General features: G+C 40.4%; 1 protein-coding gene across 3 annotated transcripts in view; it reads left to right on the forward strand.

Moving 5' to 3' along the window:
• Positions 1-19,678, forward strand: part of UST (uronyl 2-sulfotransferase) — a 163,065-nt gene that overhangs the window by 79,441 nt on the left and 63,946 nt on the right. For all 3 annotated transcript variants that reach the window (XM_063329272.1, XM_063329273.1, XM_063329270.1), the window contains exon 4: positions 6,095-6,174. In XM_063329272.1, coding sequence (XP_063185342.1) covers positions 6,095-6,174 — 80 coding nt within the window. The remainder of the gene's footprint in view (positions 1-6,094; positions 6,175-19,678) is intronic.

A 19,678-nucleotide genomic window follows, 5' to 3' on the forward strand; every position in this document is an offset into this window, starting at 1 on the left:
AAAAACCTTTCAGGTATTAATAATAACCAGCTTTCACCCTCACCAGCTACTTGGTTTAAGTTCTCTTCTGCCCTTCTCTGGTAGGCGGATTGTCCTTTGTTAAATGTGATGGAAGATCACATCTCAACAGTCTTCTATGCTTTAGTCCAGCATGTGGAGATTCCAGAGAGGCGCACGCTAATTTTTGATGCAACCAATACACAGCCAGAAGATAGATACCTGCATTACTTCTTGCACTGCAGAGGCTGTTAGGTTACTAGACAGCGAATGTACTGGAACACCGATGGTGCTGGATGTATTGCTACAGAGCTGATGATTTACTCTATGGATTGCTCTACTATAACTTGAGTCTCTTTATTTTAATTTATGGCTTATTTACATAGTTACAATAGGTTCATAATTTAATGAGTACTTTTGCTGAAAAGTACCTTAGATGGCCAGGAAACATGCCTGGAGACAGTAACTGTTCTGTTGTTCAGGGTATTTTTAGTTGTCTTCTAATTTTTTTATGAGCAGAATATGAAAACATAAATTATTTCTCCCACCTTTAATGTGGTGTACACAAGAGGAAGTTAAGAGAATGGATGGTCTCAGGCTCCAGGCATTGGAACAAAAGAAAAGACGGCTGGGCTGTAGGCTCCCAGCGTGAGCATGGGCTTCTCGCTGGAGATGATACATCTCTCTTCCTTCTGTCATTTGTCTGTCCTGTGTTTGGTTAAAGCCCTGATCCAGCTAAGACTTTTCTGTAAATATTTAGCTTATGCAGTCTGCTGTTGTTAAATAAATTTAAGCACGTAGGTGTTCTTAATGACTGTGGAGATTGCACGTAACTGGAATCCATATTCTCATTGCCTCTTCCAGTTTCCTTCCTACTAAGAAATTTTCCCAAATTATGTGTGCCTGCCAGCAATTAGAAGTGTAGCCTTTGAACATCTATGGGCATAAGGGAGTGAGTTCTGGAAACAGATGAGTTAATCTGTGCCTTACCATTTGCTATAATGTTTCCAAGTAAATTAAATACAGAAAATAGCATGTAGTATTCATGTATACAAAATCAATCTAATTGATGTGGCTTCAAAATGACACAAGAACTGTTGCTAAATGAATTCTTCCCCTTCCCTGGCTTCTTCCCCCACCCCCATTTTTTTGCATTTGGAAAAGTAAGAATGAGTATGCTTGTAGATATACAAATACCAATCAATCACATGCAAGAGTAATTGATAGTTTGCCCTCACGTTGTTTCCTTCTGCCACCTATCCTTTTGGCCGTGCAGCCAGCCTTATATATAATTCCACACTAAAAATCCATCACTAGCTTTTCTTAAATGCTTTTAAAGACAGAAAATTGGTCATAGCAGCTCGGGGAGATGAAGAAATTCTTGAAACCAATCCAAATTTTTGAGAGTTGAAAATGAAGATCTAGTCTCATTCCTGTGAGTTGTTTATGGAAATGAATACCGAGATGAAAGTGATATACCAAATACCTGTAGATACTTGTGCTTCCTGGACCCTATCTGCCTTCAGTAGAGACTGAAAACAGTAGAAGAAGGTAAAGAACTCACAAGAAAGACAGATACACAGAGATTTTTTTTTTTTTTTGTCCTATTTGGTAGTGGAGACCATAGTGTTACCCAGCTGACCCCACCTGGAAAATCCCAATTGCCTCAGCATACATTTTGACCTTGGATTCTCCCAGTGAAATTCATCAGCTTAAAAAAAGTAATAACATTTTGGCTGTTGCCTGGGCAGGATTATTATCTGATTATTTCTTCTTGTTCCCAGTAGAATTTACCTATTGCAAATCTAGAACTAAATGGGACTGCTCTGAGCAGCCAGTGCATGGAGATGGCCATTTCCAGAAGAAGGAAAAAAGGTGTCCTCTCTCGCAAGCCTGAGTTGAGTTTTTGTGTGGGAACAATGCTGTGGCTGGAGCAAAGCCATCCTCCACGTTTCTCCCCTTTCCGGGAGGGCCCCATCCAGTCTCTCAGTGTCATTTCACTGTGCCATCTGCTGGATTGTTATTTACAATGCAGCAACAGCTGAGTACAAATACACGGATGATGCTGAGCCACTATGGTTTGATTGCTTCAGTATGGCCAACTAAGATCCTACAGTGGTAGTGTAGGACAGCAGACAAGGAAAAACCTTCCCCCTTGGAGTATTGCCTCTTGGTGTTCTTACTCAGATGGGCTTTAAGATTCAAAAGTAGCTTGAGATTTACAGGATTGCCTCTGTTTCTGGGTCTGCTCTTCTTTAAAGATCCTGTTTAAAAGTCAGAGCGGAAAATGAGTTTTGGAGAAAAATTTTGAGTAGAAGCTTAAGCAAGGAGTCACAGTGGTAGAGAGCAAATCAGCATTTAGGCTAAAGACTCCTTCCAATTAATTGGAGTTTGTGGCAGAGGGGTGGAATTGACAGCAAATGAGTGTTGACCACACCACAGAGGTCTTTGCAAGTGCTTCCTGTGGTTTAGCATCTCTGCGGACTCCTGCCGTGCGGTGTGCATGCTCCCGTCTGCTGGGGGAGCACAGAGCACCCAGTGCTTTTGGTTCGCTTTTGCCCAGCAGTCGAGCTGCGCTGATGAGGCTGGGCCGTGCCGTGGGCTCTGCTGGAGGATGTGAGCACAGGGCACGGCGTGCCACCACCTGCCTCTGCCCACACACTCATCGTGTCCTGGCACTTCCCTCCCCCTGGGTCCTTGTTCAGCAGCAGTATCTCTGGTGCGATTTACTTCATTTCAAAAGCAAATTACTATCTTTTCAGCACTGTTTCGCTGAAACAGCCTAACCCCTGCAGAACTCGGGGCAGCAGCACGCAAAAGGAATGGCTCTTTATGGGCCCTTATCCTGGCAGGCATGTGCTCCTTTCAGGCTTCCTCCGGGTATTTTTACAGTTTCTCCCTCCAAACATGGATGTATTCTGGTTCATCTCTCCCCTAGCGGTGTTTGCCAGTGAGGTTTATCTTCTGCTGCTTGTGCCTTTTCATCTCTTTTCAAACTTAGGTTGGTTGAAGACAATCTCCTAGATCATCTGTGCATGTATGTCTCTCTCTCCTTCATCACTCATTCCATCCAAAGGTACTTGCTTTCCTCACCTCTCATCCTCTGCTCGCTTTTACTCTCTGCCTGCCCTCTACACTAACCATCTTATACGAAAACAAAACAAAACAAAAAAATACACTAGAGACCTTACTCTTCTGGGAGACATTGGAAGATTTTTCTTTGCTTTGCTTTTTCTTTTCCGTAACATCCTCTTAAAAGGAAGAGCGGATCACTAGGTATTCCTGAGCAACACGTTTGGTTTGTTAGACTGAAATCAGTTCAGCACAGTGGGATCAGAGAGGCCCAAGAGAAATATGGCCACAATTTGCATGTGGCCATGAGCCATTACAGTTATTTATTTTTCCCTCCTGACATCTGCGTGTTGTTTCTGTTGAGCTTTGCTTACCCTTTTGGCTGGGTTTTTGAAAGAATGTTTTTTGCTTGTTTGTTCATGTGCACATTGCAGCTTTATCCACATCTGCTTACATGTCCAGTGGATCATTAAGCATCTAGATATGAAGGTACTTTAAGTCAAAACAAAATTCTCCATCTCCTTTGGAGTAAGCTATTATCATAGCTCAAGAGACTGAGTTTGGTAGCAAGAGATTTAAAAAAAAAAAAAAAAAAAAAGCCGGGAGCCAGATGCTGTCCTGCTCCCTGTGCATCTTTCCAGACTCCCTTTGCTCCTGAGGCAGACGTGCCTCCGCTAGTCCAGCAGCAGGTCGACACCAGCCTGACACTGACATGGAGCGAAGCGCAATGGGAAACACAGGGGTGGTGGTGTGTGAACCCACCCGGCACTAGCAAATTGGTACCAACCCCAGGGGCCGTACTTTGTAACACTGACATATGCAGCCCCCTGCCCATGTTTATCTAGTGGTATTGGATTAAAGCTGCCTGTCTTTTTGAACTTCGTGGGATTACTTTGTATGGGTATACTATCTTTACATCTCCATATTTATACTCTAATGATGGTATTTCGTTTATTCTAAAATGGAATTACAGTGGTGACAGCAGTGGCATGAATCAAGTTTTTATCCCGTATCAGTAACTTCCTTCTGCCATCTTCCTTCCGTCATTTATGCAGCTAAAGTAACGCAGGTAAAATGCCAATATGTCATAAAGCTTCATACAGTTCTGAGAAATTCACTTCTCCTGTAACTTCTAACAAAAATAGAAGCCAGTTGAGACATTGGATACCCAGCCTCTAGAGTATCCCTTTGTTTCATACTGCAAGGTGAATTAATATAATTTTTTGGCAGAGTTACTGGTCCTGTAGAAATGTCAGCTTGGTTTGCGAGGAAAGCCTTTGTCTCTTCAGAGCATTAACAAACAATACTCAATTACTTTGTGCCAATTATTGCAAAGTTTTCTGGGCTTTCTAATTCTGGTCTGGGCAAGCTCTGCTCCTCAGGTTTATTAATTTCTTGCTCATAGCATTTATATTGTACTGAAGGAGCTATATGAAGACCTGTTTGTACTTGAATCAAACAGTCCAGAGTCCAGATATGACTAATTAAAGCAGGGGGGCTATTCCCTTCCGCTGCTTTTTTCTTTTTTTCTACTTTTTACATACACCTCTGTTTTCTCTTGTTTCTCTTTTCCTTTCATATTGTCTTTCTTTTGGTGGTCTCCTCTTCTTTTTGTTCCGTTCCCTTGGGTTTACAGCCTTTCTCAGACCTAGTATACCTTGATATACAACGTCTGTACCTACTATGCCTTCATGTACTCAGACTAGTTTGACAGGAAAAGGCCCGTCCTGAGGTGATGGACAAACTGAACTGTCTGCTTCAGTGCTCATCGTACATGTATGCGTATAAAAGTGTTAAGTGTTGAAGGCAGAGCAAAAGTAGGGGAAAGCGCATTAGTGTGTGCACTTCTGTATTTGGTCCTGGAAGTTAAAGTGCGTATGAACAAACAGCTTGTGTTGTCTGAAAGAAGGCAGGTTACATGTCCTAGTTAAAAATGGAGAATGAAAGATGGATGAGAAGCAGTACAATGTGACACACAGTGTAAAAAACCATGGCAAAATATCAGTATATCAAAACTGGGATATAGAAGGAAAAAAACTGACAATTGCTGTCCCTTAAACGTAGTTCAATATTTGTTATGTCATAGACATGATTTTCTGCCATGCTTTTGGGGCTTTTAGTGCCTCATACCTATAATTTCAAATGCATTTGTGTTCAGTGTCCATTATATAGCCTGCATTTGAGCACAGAACAGAAAATCTGAAAATAAATCTTAGGAAATTAATAGTAAGGAGGCAAAATATGCGAGGATGTCTCGACTCTCTAGCATGATGCTCCACTAGACATTTTCAGTTTCCTCTAGATCATAGCTAGAGCTCAGTTTACACAGCATTGATATTATATCTGTGGTGTGCGGTCTTCAATATATGCTGGTTATATTATTCCATTTTAATGATCTGAAAATTTAAATAATTTCTTTTTTTAAAAAAAATTAAAATGTTGTGAACATGCCTGAACTAGAACTTAGCCTCATCTTTCTAAAAGTTCCCGTTTAATTTGTACTCTTAATTTGCTATAATAGTAAAAGGAACAGCAAGTGCTGATTTCTGTATTGAAACAGGTGAATCAATCAGTGTTTCGGCAACGTTGGTGGGTTTTATTGTTACATGAAAATGGTCATTGGCTCAGCTCTCACTTTCTGTGACAGTTTCAGGCGTTTTCCATTTTGGCATTCTGGTGAATAGAGCCAGTGTCTTCAGAGGGCAGCTGCCACTTGCAAAGCTCTGGTGCAGATTTAGGCAGGGTTTAGATTTTTCCTTTAGTTTACGCCTTTCCTTAAACTGATACTCCCTTTTGGATAAGCTGCATAATAGCAGGATGGTGTCGGCAGCTTAACCTCTCTTGCTTGGACGTGATATAGTAGCCGTGCTATCTTGATGACAGTGTTCGGGAGGGATAGTGGGGAAGGAGTTCCTGAGTAATTCACACTTGAAAATTACATCATCATATGTTGTTTGAGAGTTAGATTTGTCTCAAAACATGCATTGATGTAACATGGAAAATTTGATTTGTTAATTCTTTTTAGATGGAATTGATTAAAAACATAAGCACTGCGGAGCAGCCCTATTTATTCACTAGACATGTTCATTTCCTCAACTTCTCAAGGTAAGGCATTTTTTCAGTTAAAAGTCTTTTGCATTGATTTCTATTAATTGTAATACATAAACCATTTTCGCCTCCTTTTTTACGTATAAACAATATGATGTACTCTTTTTTTCCCCCCTCCTTTCTGGCGCTGGAAGTCGCATTCAGAAGTTGAGGGTTTTTTTTTTCCTGCGCTCTCTTTGCTACAGAATAGTTCTGTACGGCATGTTTGTGAAAAGCCAGGATGTTATTGCATGCCTTTACCTCCGAGATGATCTTGATTTACAATGTTTCCAGCCGACACGCATGAGATGGTAATTTGGGTCTTCAAACTGTGCACTGATGTTTTAAAAGTGGCAGCACACTGTTGTGAATGTTTCATCTCTGTGTAGCCAGATACTCATACAAGACTGAAAACTCCACTGAGTTCATTAATTTGGTACCTGGAATGACCCTTCGCCAATTTAACCGATTTAATTTTGTTCTGACAAAATAGTTCCAGTTCCACAAGATAGGGAAGTATTTATGAACCATGGCAGAGAGATTATGCTCTGTATCATGGGAGTGCAGTCCCTTCTGGCAGCAATTTAAAAGCATGCAGCAAGACTTTAGAGACATTTATAGTATGGAATGTGAAGAAAATTGAATTTGGATGAAACTTCTGAGGAATTTTTGGAAGGATGCGAATGAGTGATGCCAGTGAGCATTTAGCCAGGACACAGAGGTTGAAGCTGACTGCAGATGGTTATTGCCCAGGCTGTAAATTTAATTTGGAAATTATATTGGGGAATCATGCCATCTGTGCCACTAGGTTGGACTTCGCACATTTAGATAGAACAAATTTGTAAAGTGTGAGTTTTCTGCAGATCTTTGCAAGATCTTGCCTAACTTCACAGCATTTTCTTTACATGATAATGTTCAACGCATGTCCTTTGAATGTATGGCTTCAGGCGTGGGTAGAAAGTGTAGTAAGAAATTACACAATTGGAGGGAGGCAGGGGCTGTTGTTTTGGTTTGTTTTTTTAGAAAATAAAACATTTTGAGCAATTGGAAATTCACTTGCTATATAACTTAACTATGGGCATGATTTTGTTAGGTGAAAACAGCAGGCGTTAAAGAAAATTTTGATCTGTGTTCTCTATTCTGATTACATGAGAGTTCCATTTCTAATGTATTATTTTTAAAGAATAAAACTCATTAGAATAGGACTTCACATATTTCATAAATGATCTCTTCTCTCTGCTGAAATGCAAGATAAAACAAGTAGCAACTCCTGACAGTCAAAGAGATGTTTCTTATTTAAATTGATTTTTCAGAGGTGGTACACAACGTTAGGTAAATGAGAAAAAGGTGAACATGGTAACCTGTTCCTCCTCCCAAGATCCCATTTTCTATACATACGGTTTATCCTTGACACATAGGTAACATCTTTCTTCTGTAGTGTATCCTTGAGATAAAATCTCCCTACATTTTTCTTCCAATACAAATTTGTGAAAATATATAAAAATTATATAAGAGGTATAAAAGTATTTGCAGCTTCCTTTTTGGCTGTTTCTTGCAAACACGAAAAATTTATTTTTTGATTTATTGAAGGACGCTTGGTTTAACTAGTAGCTGTAGAGTAGTGAATAGGCCGATGAGTCTTTTAAAGAGAGACACCATTGAAGTGCATCAACATTGCTTACTATTGGTTTAGCGTTTCCTAGTGTTTTCTGATAAATAAAACGTTTTTGAGAGTTTGTCTTTTGTTTCAAAATTTATTGGCGGTGTTATGACTGACAGTGAAGTACCATGTTGAATATTTTCTCTGTTCCTTAATTCTAGGGTGATTTTTTTAAAAACTGAATTTCATTGGGAACTGGAGTGTCAAGTACCTGATTTTGCAGAAATTTCAAGAGTGTGATTTAAATACACATTATAAATATTACAATATTGTGAAAGCATTTTAGTTTTGCTTGATTTTTTTTTTTTTGCAACTGTTCCTTTGTAGACCATCTCTAGATGATTAGCTGAACTCAAATTGTGTATGGAACACGGTTCTTCTCGTTTGCCCCAGCTTTTCTGCCAACTCCACATAAAAGTCATGTTATACCCCAGAAACTAAAAGAATGAGGGTCAAAGTATCGATGCGGTGTTTCCTGGCTGACAGCTGAAGACCTTAGACAGCAGCTCACCGTGAGCAGCCAGCACGGTGGGGTGCAGGATGGATGCACAGGGACGGGTAGGAGACAGCCGACTCCTGGCCGCAGGCTTAGGGCAGCTTCAGATCTGTGAAAGGCTCAAAAAACAGCTTGAAGATTGAAGTACCCTGCTTTGGTGAAACCCCTTGCTCCTTCCCAAGGAAAGGGATGAGGTTTTCTACATGCCATTGTAGCAGAGCTGTGGAAATCATGAATTTTTGCAAGGGCAGCTATCCTGGGCATTATTAGTCCAGTGACCAAACTTGCTTCTCATTTGGCGTTTTATACCTTTAGAAACCAAGCTTTTGTTTGCAGGAAGGGATAAGGAAGGCTTTATTCTCCTTCCTCCTGCATGTATCGAGCTGGCAGACAGGTAGGAGATAGAAGGCATGTTATCTTTGCTGCCCTTTTGGTAAGCTCGAAGGTCACCGTTGGGGGAAAAAGGAGTCTCTTCCACTTGCCTGGCACTTCTCTGCTTGAGGGCTTTCAAGATCTGTAGGGATTGCATTAAGCCGTTTAAAGCATATCACCAAGGTACTAGGGAAACAGAGAAAATGTAAGCAGAGTCATGCAAAATGTGAGTCTGCTTTGCTTTTGCTTATTGGTACTTCTCAGCTTCCCAAACAGTAGTAAGAAAAATAAACTTGACTGTTGTTTAACATCACTGATGTGAATAGCCGCAAGGACAAATCACTTGGATTTTTACCCTTTGCACCCCGCACCTGCTTATAAACCTGTCAGCACTTAAAGCTCTCTGATGATTCAGAAAAGCATCATGGGATTTACTTATGATGGTTTCCAACTGAAAAAAAGGGGGCTATATCTTCTTTCCAGAAGAAATCTCTAGTGGAAGTGAGCTAAGCCTTCAGTGGTGAATTTGAGCTCATGCATGTTTCTGAGGCACCATTAGTTTTGCTGAACAAAGTTCTGAAAACTTGAAAACCTCATCCTGACCTCAGTGCTTGCCAGGGACATTTTCCCCTCATTTTTGAACAGTGTTTTGGGAGTGCCTGCTGGTTCAGCTGAGTAAATGAATCCTCATTTTACTCTCCTACATCTTTATCTTTTACTTCAGTACCATCTTTTCTCAATCCAAAGTAGTGCAAAGAGGCAGACAAAAAGGCAAATCTTAAAAGGATGCATTAAATCTTCTCTGAATTTTTACAGACATAAATCTAATTAATTGCAGCTTCAAAGAGAAGATAAAAAACTAAGTTTCTCACTCTTCTTTGGTGTGAGTGAATTTCTACATAGCGCTTGTCACAGGAGAAGCTTTTGTTTCCAGTGGTTTGCAGGTTCTATTCCCAGTCTCTCCAGTGCAGCTAGGGCTAGGTTTAGGAGATGGCCCAGTGCGTTGGGAGGGTGGCTACTCCATCCAGTTCATCTTGGGACTGTTTCTTGTGGTGCTGTTTATTGAATTCTGCTTTACTTGTGGGTGAGGCTTTTCATTATGACTCTGGGGTCATTGTCCTGCTCATTTCATCCGAAATGCTGGACTGACCTCTCCATACCTGGCTTTCTTTTAATAACCCCACTTGGAAATGTTCTTATATGCAGAGGTAAATGTTTCGGTGCTTTTTCATTTCATACTGGCTGTTGCTACTGGGGCTAGCCCAGCATGGGATTTTCTTGCTCTTGATTGGAAAAAGAATGTATTTCTCAGAAGTATTCCATGAAAGCGTCCAGGCTGCATTTGAGGGCATTGAGTTACACCGCTTCTGACACTTCCTCGGGCACTTGGTTCCAGTTGTCTATCAACTTTGCTGTCAAATTATTGTGGCTAATTTCTAATGTGAACTTCTCTGGCTTTTGCTGCTTATTGCATGAAATGCTTTTTTTGTTTCCTGATGTTTCTCCCCATGAATCTATCTGCTGCTGCTGTCTCCAAACACCTTTCACTCTTCCAGCAGGTGTTTTCCTCATCCATTTAATAACTCTGTGACTCTTCTCTGAAATTTCTCCAGTAGCTCCATAGTCTTTATTAAGTGGAAGCATCAAAACTGTACTCTGGACCTGGATCAGCTTCACTAATGCTTTATATGGTAGACTAAAACCCCACTTTGTAGTCACCATGCAAAAGCTGTGGTTGCGCCAGAGCAATCTGGGCTTCCAGGGCAAATTGTTTTTCCAGTGTCTTTCCTAGATCCTTTCCTAGTCACTGTTTACCAGGCTGCCATTTCCCATTCTGTAGGAAAGGCCTTTATTCCTTATTCTTAAGTGTATTAACCAAGGGGAAAGAAATGAGTGACATGAAGTGTGCAAAATTACCAGCTGCTGTCCTGCTGCAGTGGATGTTGTGAAGCAGAAAATACTTTGAATAAAAAAAGGAAATCTCACTTGATATGTATGTGTTTTCTCAGAACGCTGAGATCTGTTGTCCTATGTTAAAAAAAAGAAAAAGCAACTTTTTTCTCACATGCCCAAGGAGCTCTAGAAGTTGTCAATCATAACTGCACTGTGGTCTGTAGCGCACGGGGCAGAGGCACCCACCTCCACTTGTGCAGAACTCAGGAATTCAGGAGTTTGCCTCCACGCAGGGATGTGCGCCCGAAAAGGGCGCATTGCAGGACCAGGATGACAGCTATCATTTACCTCTGTCATATTCCATTTACTTTTCAAAGTCAATGTGCATGCATTTAAAAAGATTTGTAGGAGCCATTAAATTAGTAAAAATACTGATACATTTTTTTGTCTCTTTCTGAATTGAAGTTTATATATTAATGTTGGTGGGAAAAGCATCCAAAATGTTAATCAGAAGTAAATATTAAAGAATGTCTCTACTCTAAACAGGTAAAGGATTACATGCTGATACATTTGCTGAGACTGCAAGTCTTGTTGGTAGGTCCAAGCAGTACAGTGAATAGCCTGCAGAGAGACAAAAAGCTATTTCAGGGTAGGTGCAGGTTTTTTGCTGTGTTTCATCATATATGCCACTTGTCATCTCTTTATTTAGCCTGAGAAAAAATGAAGCAGGAAGAAGCTTCACGTTCATGGAAAAGCCCCACTTGACCTCCGAGTAATCTACTGCTGAATTAAGTGACTGTAACGTTCTTTGGGCAGCTACTCAAGATGCTCAGCGTGTGCTCCAAGTGTCAAAGGTTTCAGAGAGGCAGAAAGAATGTTTGCAGGAACGCGCTGGGGGTGGTGGGGCCATGGGTTTGGGTCAGGATGAGTCAGGGATGGGGAGAATTGTGCAACTCCTGTTTTGGACACAGGAAGGCAGCTTTCCTCCCTCCCCAAACTGTTCTCTTCAGAGCACGCGCTCGTGGACACCAGTTTGGGCAGAGCAGAAAGCTTGGTCACTCCCTTCTGTCTTGGGGTAAAAGAATGTTACTGGGGAATGCGTAAAAGCCTAAAGATGCGCCTCTGTCATTGACTGGTAAGTGGCTTTTGCTTGTTTAAAGGCTGGCTGATTAGGTCAGGGTAAATTCATACGAGGGAGAAGCATTAAAAAGACCACCCAGAGAGAGAAACAGGCTCTTTCATGTCTCACTGGAGCCATGAATTCTTTCATTTCTGCAGTAGTCATAGGCCACTGGGGAATGATCTCCTTTAAAATTTCCTATGATGTGGTAAGGAGATGCAGAGATAAAGCATGGACTCAATTTAATCTTACATTTTAATTAGCCCTTATAATTCAGTTCATTATATCTTATTTGTTTGAAGCCAGGATGGATTATCACCCAGCATTAGCATGTGAGGAGTCGCGGTGCTGTCGGGCTGCTGCCCTCTTCTTCCTTGCAGCTGCAGTTTAGTATCTGCGGTGTGTATTTAGGATGTGCTCGAGGGGAGGGGACAACGCTTTCCTTTTAGCATAATTTTCTGAGGAAGTAAGACTCGTACAGCAGCTCCAGCTGTTCCCTGTGTCTTTCCAGTTTCCTCTCACACCTAACTCCTAAATAATTTCTGAACCTGTGGGCCAGTTTCAAACCAAATTTGGAAGGCTGGTAGGAGACCCGGAGGCAACCACAGTGCTGCAGGTACATCTGCTGAGGAGAAAGCCAGGCAAAACAGAGCTGCTGGACCTTCTGCTGGGCCACAGCCAGCAGCCACCTCCCTGTGCCCTGCTTGGGTGCCAGCCCCAGCTCTGCCGTGTTCCTCCTGCTTGGTGCATTGAGGGATGTGGGAGGACAGGTTTTGGGGGAGGAGGGAAAGGTATGTTGGGTCTTCTGCTTGGGAAGGTCCTTGCCTTTAGTCCCCGGAATCAACAGAAGAAATATTTCTGGTTTTCTGTTATTCATTAGCAGAGTTAATGTGTAAAGTTCTTGTTTTTCTTGAAAAACGTTTTTGGTAGACAGTCTGTATCAGCATTACTGATTTTTATTTTTTTTTAATATTACTTTTTTAAACAGACACAATGGCCAACATTAGCTAATAAAAATAAGTAAATCGGGCTGCGATAGCAGCAGACAGTGTCACATGCTGTAGTGCTGATCAGTTTGGACGCTTTCCTTCAACTCTGATCTGAATTCTGATTTACGGGTAGCAGTAAATCACATGCTTTATGAAGGCAGAGATAGACAGAGATTCAGTCAGGATATGCCCAAAACTAAACTTAGTTTCTGAATATTGTTCAGGGTTTTTTGTTACTTCTCAGTTTTGTGTTTTTTCTGATCCAGAAGCAGCTCTAAAAATTACAGTTTAACACAGTACTTTGACATTACAGCATTCCCTGTTCTTAGGCTCCGTAAAATGTGTCCAACAAACAAAAAGGAGGTAAATCTTTAAGATTGTGAATAAGCTGCGTATTTGAAAGCAGAAGCACATTCTGTGCTGACAGTATGGTGTTTGAAAGCCGTGCATGTTAGCTTGTTGATCGTTTGTAAGGGTTGGATGATAAATTTGCAATTTTTTATGGAAAATAAATATCTTGTTTTACCATGACTTAACCTATGTATGCGTCTTTGGTCCATTGACTTGGAAATAGAATTTCACTTTTAATTTTTTTTTATAGACTGGTAAGAGGTCGGTAAAACCAGGGTGATTCTGTGATGCTGTTTTTATTGACTTAAAACACAGTCATGGGATATTTGTCACAACACTCAGATTTATTAATAACTTGAGCATTCTTGTTTCTCCCTTTCTCTGGAACAAGTAATACCACACAGAGTGTAGATGTTTTGCAGGACGTGCCTATTATGTGTTTTAACCGTGCTCCACTAGCTTTTGAAAATAGTGTGCTGGGCAAATGCGTGGAGCTGGAATAACAAGATGCTGAATGCCCATGACCCTTTGAATGCAGAGTCAAGTGTACTTTGTATGGCAGTGGTTCAGTCATCGCGCACTGATTCTATACAGCTCAGCTGTGGGAGGGATTGGGCTCTTTGAATGCCTTCTTGAATCAACATCTTGAAACAATGATCACAGCCTCAGATTATCTACTAAAGTAGTTTCATGTTGTGGATTTTTTCTCCTTAAAAAAAAACAAAAAAACAAACCCTACACACCTAGGAAATGTCATTGAAAATATGGTAACAAGAAAATTATTACGTTCTGGGTAAGCTCTTAAAAGTAGGGAAATGTCAGCTAAACTTATGTGCATGGCCTTAACACTGTGTCTTTATGTGTGTTCATTATAATCTATATTTTTTGCTAACACATCATGAAACACTTTCTACCATCATGTGAGGTCTGCCTTGTAAAGTACACATTTCATGAATGGCCACATGGTGCTGTAATCCCTCCTACATCTTTTTTCCTTTTTTATACTACATTTTTTTAATGATGTGAGTGTGTAATGATGTTTTTTAACTGTGACTTGAGGAAAGGCTAAGCACAAATCTAACGTGCAGTTTGACCTTTGTATGGTCTAAGGATTTTTTTCGCGTTTATTTTTTTAAAAAACATTGCTCTATGGTGATTTTTTCTACAGTTTTTAAGATTATCTTATTTAAAATCTATTTCTCAAGATTTCCCACGTTCTTTGCATGATAAACTTTTTAGCTTTCATTCAGCTGGTAATACAATATTCTCAGAATGGACATCATTGATTGAAATTTAATTACTGAAGATGGGATCAGGCATAACACCTAAATTATCCTATTTTTACTGTTGTTTGGTTTCTGTGCACACATTCACACTGTAGATTATGTTACCAGTTCAGGAATAACTTAATTTAAGAAAGGTGTTGATTACTCCGAAAGAGTCCAGAAGAGAATAAAGAGAATGATCAGAGATATAAAAAATTGACCTGTGGGGAAAGACTGAAAGGGCAGAGAAAAGAAAAAAAATAGAGAAGACTGGGAAAGGGGGGATTGTGATAACACTTTAGAATTTTATATTAAAAGGTTCTGCAGAGATAAAGGGACTATATGGCTCTTTATGAGTAACGGTAGCAGAAGTGGTGGTCTTAAATTGCATTAACAGAGTTCTAGATCAGATATTTAGGAAAAGGCTTGAAAAACAAGGGCAATGAAGCAACAGAATAGATTATACTTGAGTATTTTGGAGCTGGTAGTGGCAATTGCGTAGCTGATCCTGCCTTCAGGCAAAAAGATGGATTGTGGCAGTCCCAAGTCATTTCTTGTCTTTCTCACCCTTGTGTAATGCACAATACAGACTATTTAGGTTTGAACCCAAAACCTTCATCTTTCAAGAAGGAAATTTTAAGTCTTGATTCCAAATCACCAGTAATGGAGCATTTGCTGCCTTTGGCAAATTCTTCTAATACTGCATTGTTCTCTCGGGTTGTAAATAGTGACAAATAGTGAGATTTTTCTGAGAAATCCAATTGACTCCTTTTCCTTGGAACTCAAAGTACATTTTTGCCCACTATGTAAAGATTCCTTCTATCAATTTTTTTTCCCTATGTAAATTCTAATGTGTAATTTCTTACACACTGTGGTGTAGTCACCTCTCGGTCTTCTCTGTGTTTTTCTTCCCTTCTCATTTTCTTTTCAAGCTGAAGATTTTCAGCTTCTTGACATTTTTCCATTGCAAGGCATTTGTCTTCATCCTTGTGACTCTGCAGCGAACTTTGTGCGTGCTTTGCTTAAAATGGACTCTCTTCGTGGTCACATCAGTGCTGTGACGGGTGTTTGCTCTTCTCTGCTCCTGCTTCTCGGCAAAAAGGGAAACTAGGGCTATTCTGGCCTGTAAGGTCTCACACGCTGCTGATAATCTGTAGAGGCGTGCAAGCCCTTGCCAGATGTTGTGGTTTAGGCAACAGGATACCTCAAACCAGGACACCAGAACTGCTCCTTCCCTGTGAGCATCCTCTGCTTTTGGTTCTAGATGCGTTGGGGTTTATTTGCCGTGCTGCAGTGCATGATGTTTGCTTCTGCCTGTCTTGCCCTGTGGCTCAAGTGGCTCCCTATCAGCAAACCGCTCCTTTCATTATTCTCACCTTTTGCAACTTTGTTATCTGAAAATGTTATCGGTAGTTTTGCACTTATCTTCTGAATCACGCATTATCGTGTACGTTCAAAGCCTCAAGCATGATGATATCCACAGTTCCCTCTATTTCGTGGTGATTACGTAGAATTTCACACCTGCAACAGGGCAGCCATATTTTCACTTTCAGTTACATTGATTTTTATATTCTATACATTTTATACATGATATATACCACCAAGTTACAGTGATTTTTTTATTATACCGAATTTACTGTATTTTGTTTTCCTTACGGCCATTTCTAGCATTATCTTGAGTAGCTCTCTGTGACAGCCATTTGCATAGGGCAGCTGGAATCATTTGTGACACTCTTGATAAATGTATTCGTAAAAGAAGTTGAATATGCAGTACCGAGTGCACTGCAACATCCTTTGCATTATAACTTTCCTAAGAAGTCGAGCCCCGAGACTTTATGTGAGCATAACTATCTCAGACAAATCTGTGGTCTCATCCAATTTTGATGATATATCTTTTCTACATACCATGTTTGTTGATGTAATACTTTCCAAAGAACTGTATCAGCTGTTCTGCTATTGCTGGGAATTTATTGTAATCATTTGTAATTAGTTTTTCTGCTCCTCTACATAATGTGCAACATTTGCATCTCTGAATTATAATGAAATGTTAATCAGAGGTCCAGAGAGATCCTGAGCCAGACATTTGGGAAGTCTTGAATACAAGGTATCTGGAATTAAGTGATTTTTAAATAATGCAGAGTTTGACTATAGCTGCTGTGGAGACTTAATGTTTTCTCTCTTACTTGTTTCTAGCTGTAACTTTGCATTACATAAATGAAAACCCAATTAGTATTTCCTTCTCAAGTGTTGTCTTTACTTGGGTTGGGCAACACAGACCCAGGCAGGATTTGTATCAGCGTTGGTGCTGTTCATTATGAATTTATATATTAAACTCCTTTGATATCCTCAGCATAATGAAAGGCGTAGGAAAAAAAAAAACCCTCATTGTTTAGCATGCGTGAATGTAAAAAGCTGACAGAAATACAACATTATATCCTCTAGGATATTTACAGGATAGTGAAATAGAGAAATAGAAGGCTTTCTAGTGTAATCTTTTAGCTATTCACTGGTCTGAGGCAGTTTACTAAGCAATTCCCAGAGGACTCAGTTGTGACTTTTACAATGACATTACCCAGACACATCACTTCAGAAGCTGAAATTTTTACTATTGAAATCACAGCTCCAGAAAGGGTAATTAACGAGTGGAGTGTTGCCAGTTTGCACTATTTTACTGTTAACCTTGAGCCACTGGGAATTTTGGATCCCCGCACACGTGTCCCATTCAAGGCCAGGCCAGCCGAAGGTGCAGTTTTGAAACGAAAAGATTTGTCTCAACTCACTTTCCTCTTTCCCCCCCTCCTAATTCCAAAGAAAAGCTTGAACACATGGCCACAGCATAGAATGAAGGCGCAAAAGCTGTAAGCAAGGCACTACAGACAACAGCAAGAAGATAAATTCCTTGATTTTGGAGGCTGACGATACTATGTAGTCCTAGGGAGGCAGAACTTCAGCCCACTCCTCTGGGAATCTTTGCAGAAAGCGTAGCAGCTAGTCGTTGTCAATGATTCTTGGAGCATCCGAGATGTTCCTGCTGCCTTGTGTGCAGAATAGGGTTGTTTTGCCACAAGTGCATGCTAATATAAGACTTTTTAATAACTTTTGATTTCAAGATACCTTTTTCAGAAGATAGATTTTGATGTAACTGCATCATATTTTAAGTCCTAAAAAGGTGAAAGTTGTACATTAGTGTTTTTATGTGATGTCCCCGCAAAGCCATATGAAGCCATAAGAATTGATGTGTAAAGCTCGCTGGGCCGTTCTGCCCGCAGCCTGTGATTCTCAGTTCCATGAAGCTGTGAAAGGAAACCGTGCTTCCTTTCTAAGAAGGACACAGTATGCCTGTCCCTATTAATATTAGGTGACTGTCTGTTCTTGATTACCTCCGTGATATTGAACTTCTAGCAACCAACTCATTTGTTTAAGGGGAGACATTTTACATTAGAAGAGTAAGAGGCAGCCAAAGTCCTTACGGAGAATAAGTAGGGAGTCTTCTCTTCCTGGAGGAATGTGGTTTGCCTGCAGGGATGAAGCAGCCGGCTTCTGCTTGTGCAGAGAGTTTTGTGCTGAACGGAAACGCAGCTGCCTTCTGAAGTGAAGTGACAGGACTACCTTTATATTTTACGTTTCTTAAAAGTAATTGAAATGAAAAATAATAGGTGCTGAGAGATCCTCCATTTTACAGCCAAGCAAATCACTTTGGCAGATTTTTTTTTTAATTTCTTGTATTGTTTGGGGTTTTTTTAACTCATCTTATAAAGGGTTTGTAAACGGTTTTGAACAAAGATTTTGCTCTTGTAAATAATAAAATTGGAATTCATCAGAAACATTCTTCTAAGGGGCAGACTTGCAACACCTGGCATACCTCTCAGGCCTTTTTTTTCCCTTTTATTAAAAAAAGGATGGGGGGAAATATTATTAATGAACCTAAGTATCATTGATTGAAGCCTGCAAATATGCCAGTTATTTTGATGAGGACTCCAGAAACATACCTGTCACAACACAGCAGTTAAAACTAATGGGATTTAATAATAGACACTAAATAAATCAGGAAAAGCACTGCAGAGGATCGGTGTGTATATTTTCAGCGCGCTGCTGGAGTGGTGGTGTCGTGGCCCACTCCACCCAGTTGCAGTGATGTGCTGGACATGAGAATGATCAAGTACCTTTATCCTGCAGGATCCAATCTTGATCACGCTCAGAGAAAGCAAGCCTTCTGCTCAGGCCTACAAAAATATGACTGTGTCCCTTTTTGCATCTTTCACAATAGATACTTGAGTATAAATAAGATGACATGATGTATAATGAGAGCACAATGTGTTATTGTTTGCAAGAGCATTTTCATGTGGGTGTTGTTAATTTGAAAAGTTTCACTCTGAAGAGCTAAGCAATATTTAATATGTAGTGATTGATGGGTACCTAAAAATATGCAGCGCATACTTGAACAAATGGAGTATTGATTTCCCTTCTTTTCCTCTAAATAGCTTAAGGTTATTGATTTTTAACCAGTAGGATTTTTTGTGCGATGTTGAGTGCTGCATAGCTTCCGTAAAAGAGTCTCAGTATGGACCATAGAAACAAATGGTTGGAATTTGAAGTATTATGAACTATGTTTAAAAAAAAATGCAGATTTGAATAAGAGCCAGAACAGACTTAATTTTTCTAAAAATTCTCTGCTTGTTGCCTGGTGGAGCAAGTGCAGCTGGGTGTAGACCAGGCTGGTTACGGTGTGTAGGAAATCAGAAATTTGAGCTGTTTGCGGGGGAGCGAGGGGGACACAGTCTCCATTTCAGAAATGAGAAGTTCCTCTGGAGGTCTTTGTGAAAGAGTGACCTCCCATCTCAGCTGTCCTCTTGGGACAGACAAGTTTGCATGCGCCTCTTCTCCCAGAGCTATTGGTACTAAATTTACAGTTCACGTGTTCAGGGAGATGACCTTACCAGCAAAAGGATGGGCTTTGACACTTTGGTGGATTAGTTACGCAATCCGGCCCCTCCTTTTACTTCAGAAAAGATAATATGTGTTGAATATTTCCATCTAGATAACTAATAGCTGCCTGCTTTTGATTTTTCTCTCTTCTGTGGGGCGTTTCAGTTTAGCGTCCTCTACAAAACCCGGGCAGGATAACCCTGCTCTCTTGCTTCTTGGAATCTTGTAATCTTTCTGTCTCTATCTTAAGACAACTTGCTGCTGCTGTCATTGCTTCTTGTTGTCTTCATTGCTTCCCCTTTTCTTTGATCTTCTCCGTTCCCTTCTGTCTTTAGATTGCTGCTGATCTGCATCACGGAGCAGGAAAATAACGTGTTCAGTAATTTGGGTGCAACCTCCTCTTGCCAGCAATTTCGTTTGAAAAATGTAGTTTTCATGGCCACCAGCCAT

The sequence above is a fragment of the Chroicocephalus ridibundus genome, chromosome 3 (assembly GCF_963924245.1).
Source record: "Chroicocephalus ridibundus chromosome 3, bChrRid1.1, whole genome shotgun sequence".
In the NCBI taxonomy this organism is placed as follows: domain Eukaryota; kingdom Metazoa; phylum Chordata; class Aves; order Charadriiformes; family Laridae; genus Chroicocephalus; species Chroicocephalus ridibundus.